General features: G+C 44.0%; 1 protein-coding gene across 4 annotated transcripts in view; it reads right to left on the bottom strand.

Moving 5' to 3' along the window:
- The window catches only part of MCF2 (MCF.2 cell line derived transforming sequence), a 127,886-nt gene that overhangs the window by 105,066 nt on the left and 13,805 nt on the right, over window positions 1–9,015 (bottom strand). For 2 of the 4 annotated variants that reach the window (XM_012001619.1, XM_012001622.1), the window contains exon 1: window positions 4,312–4,522. The exons of the other annotated variants lie outside the window; for them this stretch is intronic. In XM_012001619.1, coding sequence (XP_011857009.1) covers window positions 4,312–4,432 — 121 coding nt within the window. In that variant the 5' untranslated portion in view covers window positions 4,433–4,522. Of the gene's footprint in view, window positions 1–4,311; window positions 4,523–9,015 lie in introns of those variants that run through there. 4 annotated transcript variants of the gene reach the window in all.

Raw genomic sequence — 9,015 nt, 5'->3', positions numbered from 1 at the left:
CAAACCTGGAGGCAAATTTTAAGAACGAAGCGCCTTCTGGTGCCAAGCACAGGCATGTCGGAGAAATGCGGTGGATAAAATGCATGTGGATTTGCTGATCGATTCTGAACACACTTGTTTGTTTTACAAGGAAGTAAAATATTACCATTTCACATGTTTATAATACCTCAATGAGCAGGAGAACATAGATTTTACTGATAACTTATTTAACCGCATCGACCCTCCAAAACACGCAAAAGATCCAGAAAGAAAAGAAAAAGATGTTTTGCAATTGGAATAGGTATCACAGAGTCCATGTACTAAAGCTCATATATACATTAGTTGAAGTAGACTCCCCACAGGCCTACCCATGGTCTATTACACTTTTCACACAGTTTGAACAAGCGTGATTATCTTGTTCCCTAGTTCATAATACTCAGAAAGGGCAATGGAGGAGGGGGCATGGAGAATTAGGCAATAACAACTGGCTAGTAGAAACAGTTAAATCATAGCAGCAAAAAATATCAGCTAACAGAGAGGAAATCTACGGAAAAGTTAGGAGGGAAGAGTCAGGCATTGAAAATTAAAAAGCAGAACAATCTGTGCCCATTTAGTATAGGGACAAATCGCCCTCCACAGTTTAGGAGCCCCGAGGCAGCACTGAATACAGCATATTGAAAGAACTAATGCTATTATAAGGACAATCTTAACCCATCAAAAAAGGATGCAATTATTTCCAGGTTCAGGGGTCAGGAAAGTAAATAGCATTTTTTGAAAAGCTTCTCATCCAAAATGGATACATATTTTAAGGGGAAATTGTCAGGCACTAAAAGCGTTGAACCTCAATTACCCAGAAAAATCAGTTACGTGGAACACTCACAGTATAGTGTGGCTTAATAGATGACCGATCATGGTTGAAATACATCTTCCTACCATACTGGAATGCACATTGAATACATTGTGTTGTGATTTACATATCTCCCTGAGCTATAAACTCTGATGAGTAAAATTTGCTGTGAACAGGTTTTCACAACTACTTATGCAAGTTATCTGAGGTTACATTAGATCAGTATAGCTTACATTCTTTCCTCCTGTGATGAATACGAGACGTGTCTTTTTTTTCATTTTTTTTTTTCATCATCAGGTAAAGAAATGTGTGAGGGAAAACGTAAAGAACAAGTTTGAAAGGTAATTTATAATAAATGTGTGCCTACTTCTGTACTAGACTTGCTGAGTTATCAATATAGCCCATGGAGAAGTAGATTTAAGGAAAGAACTTCAGTGCCAGGGGACGTTTAATGAACCATATCGATGAGAGTAAGAAATAACATTTACTTCTTCCCAGTTGCAGACCCGATGGTCAGCTCTACCTGAATGTTCCACAGAAACCACATACCCAAAACTGAAAGTCAAACTACCTCTTCCTCTTCCGTTCCTTGTGTTAATGACATCTCTTTCCAGTCACCCTAACCAGAAACCTGAAATTAACCTAGTCTCTTCCCTGTCCCTCAAACACCACAACTAGTCACCAAGTCCAATCAATTCTACCCTCTCAATTCCTCTCAGACCCCTCCCCTTCTCCCCATCCCCAGAAGTGACAGTCCAAGCCTCTATTCACTCAGAGCCAGCTTACTTCAACTGTGTTCTAACTAGTCACTTTATCTCCAGTCTTCTTCCTCTCCACTGCAGAAGCCACACACTGAATCCTCCACACAACTTGAGTGATCTTTGTGAAAGCAAAAGCTTCTAACATTCATAGCTTCTGCTGACCACTGTGCATACTGTGCACTGTACAGCCCTAGTAAGGGCATCATTCCTGGTGTGGTCTGTGTCAGTGGAGGCACTAGGGGTTTTGCAGTGCATAACCTGTACAACCATATGCAGCAGCTTTCTCTATTGCCCTGCTTACAACACTCCAATGGCTTCCGATTGCTCTGGAAATAAAGTAGAACCATTCAACAGGCCTTATGAGCCCCCCTGCCTACCTCTCCAAATTTCTCTCTCTCCTTTACCCCCCATATTTTACACTCCAGTCATTTAAAAGGTATTTACAATTCCCCAGACCTACTCTGCTCTCCTTTCTCTGCTTGTCTTTGCACATCTTATTTCCTTGCCTGGAATACCATTAACGCCACCTATCCCTACCACATTCAGTCGCCACCCACTGTCCAGCTGGACATTTGTGTTCTTCTCTCAAGATTCAACTCACGCATCACTCTCTCCATCAAGTCTTCCCCTAACTCCCTAAGCGAAGCCAATCATTTCCTCTTCTGGCTGCCCCCAGGAAGATTCTGCACCCACATATGTCATTAGCTTATTACACTGTAGCGTGATTTCCGGGCCTGAGCAATCCATAAATGGTCATTTTTGATGTGATTGTTCAGAAAGTTATTTACCACAGTGAAAAACTTTGTAAACATATTTTAATATACAAATAGCTTCAAAGTATATGAAATCCATTTACATTTAAAATTGTTGTATTACAGTGTGTACTCTAATCACATGGTTACAAATCCCTTCCGGGGCAAATGCTGAAAAGGTACAAAAGTACTGCAGGCCCAGGTAAAAACACAGCACAGCAACTGGTGTCCTTTAGGTGTTATGGCAATTGTAATGCCACAGGAATGGGGGCCTGTCAACATGTAGGAGCCTTCAAAAGTGTGAACAGATGAAACATCACACAACTCTAGAAAAAAGAGAAATCACTAGCAGTAAAAATGTCAACTTACATTTCATAGCATAACTAATTTGACCTTTGTGATTAAGCATGCATTCCTCCAAAGGGGTTTTTTGTTGTTGTTTTGTTTTGTTTTGTTTTCAGCTCCCAGGACGATGCAGAAGGTAAATGAGAACAAAACGCAAAGTACTTTCCACTGTACTGCACAGAATGTTTCAGCAATTTTTTTTTGTAGTCTCCAAAAATTATTTAAATTGCTCGTAAGACCTGAACTCGTTTGTGCCCCATTACCACATTCCCCTTAATGATTTATTACATATAGAAAATAATATTGACCAGCTCAAAACAAAACAAGCAAGACCAAAGAGTTCTGCGTGATGAAGATGCATAGACCACAGCCTTGAATTAATTTCCTCTGGTCTAACTGAAGATGTTTGCATGGCCTCCTTTAGATTTGTGGATAGCACTGAATAAGGAGGTATATTGGGAACATGTGTTGTGGCTATCTGATTTGTGGGAAATTGCCACCAAGTCTATTTTTTGAATACCAAAACTTCCACTGCAAGGCCTAGAACCTAGTAAGTCAAAACTACCTTGGGCGCACAGGAAGGCGCACACATCAATTGCAGCACCTTGCAGACTCCTCTGAAAAGCTCTGGCTGAACTTCAGGTCACAGAGTTGCACTTTGTTCTGAGACTGCCCCCGTGCCCCAGTCAGAATGGCCCCATAGGAACGCAGTCCCACAGCCTGCAGCATCCTCCCTGTTGCACCAACCCCAAAGCTGGGCAACTTCAGCTTGCTAAATGTGAGTGTATCACGACTGGCAAGTGACCAAGTCCATGTTACCCCACTCACTCCCCTTAATCAAACCATAGCAGTGGCCGTAAAGACTTTGTGAGTTACTTGACTTTGCTTTTGTTTGTCCTTCCAGACGAACAAGAGCTTCTGCCTTTGTAGGGAAGCAAGAAGCTCATGGACCAAGATGAAAAGATGCGCTTTTCTGGGTGCAAAGCCCAAGTCAGTGGCAGCAGCTGTTTCCCTACAACTACTCCCCCATCTGTCCTGCCACGGCCAGCTGCTGGTTTCAGAACCCAGAACCCGAGTGCCTTTTTGACTTGGTTTCCTCCACATGCGTTATGGGAAAAACAAAAGCAAAAAACATTGCTTTTTCAACTTCAGGGAATATTACAAGCGAAGTGCACTCCTCAAGGAGGCTGGGTTCTGCTGTGTGAGATGCAGTGTTGACACTCTATTCCCACTTCTCCGGGGACGCACCAAAGTGGGTGAGAAGGGGATAGAAGACCAGAACCAGCAATGGCAGAGACATTCTCATACCGCTTCCTGCACTTTCCCACAGTCCTCCTGCAGTGTCCGAGTTGAGAGCAGAGCTGCACGCCCGCAGCGCGGCAGCTGGCCAGAGGAACAGAGAACGGATGACCCAGCGAGTTCGTGACTGGGAGCGCCACTGCAGCACGAAAGCGTGTGTGCGCGCGGTGGGCGGAGGGCGGTGTGTGGACTGGAAGACAAAGTGCGCGCGGGGAGGGGTGTGGACTGGAAAATAAAGAAAAGCCGGGCAGGCTGGGGAGGCAGCAGGTGAGAAGAAGGGCAAGCGAGCCAGAGGCCGCCAGGGAGGAGATGAGAGGAGGGGCCTTACCTGCCACGAAGACTGCTTGCAGGAGGCAGAGGTAGTTCTTCCCGTACCTCTCGGCAATCCTCACGCGCTGCAGGGCCATGGCCATGTCCACCTGCAGAGGGATCGCCTGGGCTATCGGCATGAAAGTGCAGCCGTCTGGGTTCTGGGGCAGGCCTGGGATCCTGCCGCACGACACTGGGGTCCACGGCGCCGAAGCGGCAGCTTGGGGTATGTGCCTGGCCGCCCGCCTTGACGAACCCAGGTGGGGCCGGGCCCCTGCCGCTGCCATCCTCACGCTGGAGTCCTGGGCAGGGCCGCTACTCCAGCCAGCAGCTGCCCAGCTCTGACTCGGGCGCCGCCGCTGCTCGCTCAGGCACTGCCGGAGGGGTACAGCCCCTGACCCGGCTCAGCCCAGCCGCGCCGCAGCCGCCAGTCCTCCGGAGCCCCTCTAGTAGGGACAGAGGCGCAGGGGCCTGAGAGGTCCGCGCGCGCAGAGTCCGGGAACTTGTTAGGAGTTTGGGGCTCCGGCGGAGCGCTCTGGCCACCGCCGCTGCGGGGGCAACTCTCCCTGGGCGCGCACACCCACGCCCCCTCTTAGCCACCGGTGAATGAAAGGAGGCGGGGGCTGTGGAGGAGGGACGCAAAGAGCCAAAAGGGAGAATTTCTGCCGAGATGCCCATTTTCGAGGGACGAAAGGCCAGCCTAGGTTAGCACCTGTGGTGGGAGAGACAGCCCAGCCTCGCACTCTCATGGCAACTCATGCAAGTCTTGGCGGTTCCTTAGCATCCTGGCCAGTATCCACCTGGGCAAAGACGGCGCAAGGGAGTTACACTGTGTGAGCACATGCAGGCCGCCCAGTCAGTGCTGCCGTCTGTGCCCCAAGAGGATACGAGCCCTGAATAGTCTGAAAGGCCCTGTGCTGAAGCCGAAATATGTCCTCCGAGGATGCAAACACACACACAGACATACTCTGATCTCGGTCTTTGGATATCCCAAGTCCCACGCCCTTCAGGTCCCAAATGCCAAGCCCCCTGTATAGACACTTGAGCTGCCATCTGCCATGGGCATGAGAGACTTGACACGCTTTAGAGAGGACACGAGAAAATGGAAAGGCAAGAGGAGGCACCCCGTTTAAGAAGCCAAATGGAAAACGAAAGGAGCTAGAGCTCCTTCCTTGCCCTGAACCCAAAGCCCTCAAAGACTGGGGCTAAGGAAAGAAGGAGCTCCGCAGTGCCTGGAAGGAAAGGGGTATGCAGGACCTGAGGGAGCCCTGCTTGTGAAGCAGTAGCCAGCTGAGGAGAGGCCTGGGGTGTTAGCATTTTTAAAAAATGTGTGTCTGAAGCCGAGCTAATGCCATAGGGATTCGCCCCAATTTTGCTCCAATGCTTAGAAGTCCTGATGGGAATTGCAAATGCCACATGTCACTTTTTTCTTTAATACTTATCCTCTTCAAAATTTTCTGGCGGGAGAGTGGACTAATATTATACAGGCCAATCATTCCAAGTAGATCTCTTATGAGCAATCACCAATTTATACCCGAGGAAAGTGGGGGTAGGCAAGTGCAAAAGGCAGAGTGAGTAAGGGAGGAACACACACACACACGTCCCTGCTACAAGCACACACCTCTTCCCCTAGCCTTGCTTTTTCAACTTCTGGGAGTTGATTTGTATATTTTTATCTGAATGTGCAAGTTATTTGAATGTGTTAAGTCAACCAGGCAGAATGTTTGCCAGCCTCTCTCTTGAATGCGTGCAGAGGGTAGAGAAGCAATCAGTTAAAATTTCCGCACTACTGTGGATAGGATGACATTAAGAATTCTACTAATGTGGCAGTTGTTGTAAAATAAGTTAAAAATAAATAAGACACAAATGAGGGGTAGTCTATAAAAGTTCTAAATAACAACCTAGGACGACATTTTTAAAATCTAACAATGGGAAATACTTTCCATAGCATAATTTTAAAATATGAGATTGATCTGCAAATGGACAGATGCCCTGCCATGTTGTCAAGTGTAAAAAAGTAAGATGCAAAACAATATTTATTGTTTGATCCCTTATTTTAAACACTATACGTGTGTATGGTGATAGAAAATGATTGGGAAGGATACAAACTGCTAACAGTGTTGATCTCTGTAAAGTGAAATTGGAAAGCACTTGGTTATAGGAGAAATCTCATGTTTTTTTTGCTTAATAAGTATGTTAAACTTTTTACAGTTATTAGCAACTGTTATTTTTGTAACTCCTTTTTTTAAAAAGAAGGAAATAAATGGAAAAATAACTTTAGGTTTAGAAAGCTATTAGAAACTTAACAAGATAAAAGAATGTTTTCTACATATGTAAAAAATATAAAAATCTAAAAGGAAAAATTTTAAACTTCTGTATAATTAAAAACATAAACAAAAGTCAAATCACAAATGGGAGGTTATTTACAAAGAAATAAGGTAACCAAAAAAATAATATCCTTCAAGGGATCCAGAATAGCCAAAACAATCTTGAAAAAAAAAAAAAGAGGACTCACACTTCCTGATTTAAAACCTTACTACAAAGCTGCAATAATCAAATCAGTGTGATACTAATATAATGATAGACTTATAGATCCATAGAATAGAACTGCGAATCCAGAGAAGACCCTTGCATCTAAGGTAAATTATTTGTGACCATGGTGCCAAGACAATTCAACGGAGAAAGAATAGTCTCTTCAACAAATTGTGAACCTTAAAATGTACATACCCTTTAACTTGAGGATCTCTCCTACAGAAATAATCAGAGACTTCTGACAAAAGTTTATATGCAAAGCATTATTAATTATAGCCCCAAATTGGATACAACCCACACATCAAACAATAGCAGGATAAGAAATTATGATACATCCCTAAATGGATATCCATCAATCCATTATCCATAATGGATTTTATGGATTTTTTATCCATAAGTGCATACAATGGATTGTTACACATCTCAATTATTAAAAATGGCATTCCTTGTAGTGATGGAACTGTTCTGTATCTTGATTCTATCAATGCCAATATTCTGCTTGTGATATTGTACTATATGGTTTTGCAGGATGTTACCATTGGGGGAAACTTGGTAAAGGGGATACAAGATCTCTCTGTATTATTTCTTTTTTTTTCTTGAGATGGAGTCTTGCTCTGTCACCCAGGCTGGAGTGCAGTGGCACGATCTCGGCTCACTGCAACCTCTGCCTCCTGGGTTCAAGCAATTCTGATGCCTCAGCCTCCTGAGTAGCTGGGATTACAGGTGCACGCCACCACACCGGCTAATTTTTGTATTTTTAGTAGAGATGGGGTTTTGTCATGTTGGCCAAGCTGGTCTCGAACTCCTGACCTAAGGTGATCCGCCCACCTTGGCCTCCCAAAGTGCTGGGATTACAAGCTGAGCCATCACGCCCAGCCTCTGTGTATTATTTCTTACAGCTGCTTATGAATCTAGAATTATCTTAAAAAGTCTAATTTTTAAAATGAAATTATTGAAGGATTTTTAAGAACACGAGAAAATGATCATGACCTTATGTTGATTGACTTATCTGCATGCAAGATGAATATGCAGTATAATTTCAACTACGTGCTATCTATAAGCATTGAAAGAATGCTGGAAAAAACATTGAGTGGATGGATAGATGATAGCCAAATATGAGAGAGGGAGAGAAAGCCTAAGCTCACATGAGCTCCTTCTGTGGCATCCATAAAATCATTAATTATGCAGTCATTGAAAATAATTACTTCTTCTCTGAAGCTTTGCTAGACTCCCTGAACCAAACACCTTCTTTCATGCCCGTTCATCCTACCTTTCTCAAGCTGATTCTTATCATGTGTTGCAATTGTTTGCAGGTCTATCATTCAGAAATACTCTGAGGCCCTTGATGCCAGGAGAAATGTCTTATTAAGCACTGTCTTCCAGGGCTTGGCATATAGTAGGCCCTCAAAATGTGGGTTACCTGAATGGGTGAATAAAGTGACAATGAGTGAACATCAGTCTTAATTTTACTGCCGACCCTTATTGGAAAGAACACTAATCTCAGGGTTTTTCAGGTCTGAAGAAAAAGACGCATAGCTGTAACTCAGTCTTTAATTTGCATAGCACATTCAGATTCATCTACATTACTTTATAATGCAGTCTTTGAGGCCTTACAATGTAACTAACTCTTTCGGAAATAAGGCCCTTTGGTATTATTTCATTAATGCCCTTGGATGAATTCTAAGGATAAACCAGCCTTATACCAAATTTCTCTCTCTAATGTGATGTAGTAAGGTGTTACACCATTTGCCTAAATCTTACCCCTCCTGAGTAGGACACAGGGAATTTGAGTAACAGGGAATACCCTCCCTCCTTCCCTCCCTCCCTCCCTCCCTCCCTTCCTTCCTTCCTTCCTTCCTTCCTTCCTTCCTTCCTTCCTTTTCTTTTCTTTCTTTTCTTTCTTTCTTTTCCTTCTTTCTTTCTCTTTTCTTTCTTTCTTTTTCTTTCTTTTCTTTCTGTTTTCCTTCCTTCCTTTCTTTTCTTCCTTTCTCTCTTTCTTTCTTTCTTTCTTCTTTTTCCTTCCTTCCTTCCTTCCTTCCTTCCTTCCTTCCTTCCTTCCTTCCTTCCTTCCTTCCTTCTCTTCTCTTCTCTTCTTTTCTTTTTGTTTGAGACAGAGTCTGGAGTACTGGAGTACAGTGGCTCAATCTCAGCTCACTGCAGCCTCCACCACCTGGACTCAAGTGATCCTCGC

This window comes from Mandrillus leucophaeus, unplaced genomic scaffold (genome assembly GCF_000951045.1).
Source record: "Mandrillus leucophaeus isolate KB7577 unplaced genomic scaffold, Mleu.le_1.0 Scaffold668, whole genome shotgun sequence".
Classification (NCBI taxonomy): domain Eukaryota; kingdom Metazoa; phylum Chordata; class Mammalia; order Primates; family Cercopithecidae; genus Mandrillus; species Mandrillus leucophaeus.
The sequence above is the reverse complement of the archived record's forward strand: the minus strand, read 5'-3'. Positions and strand labels throughout refer to the sequence as shown.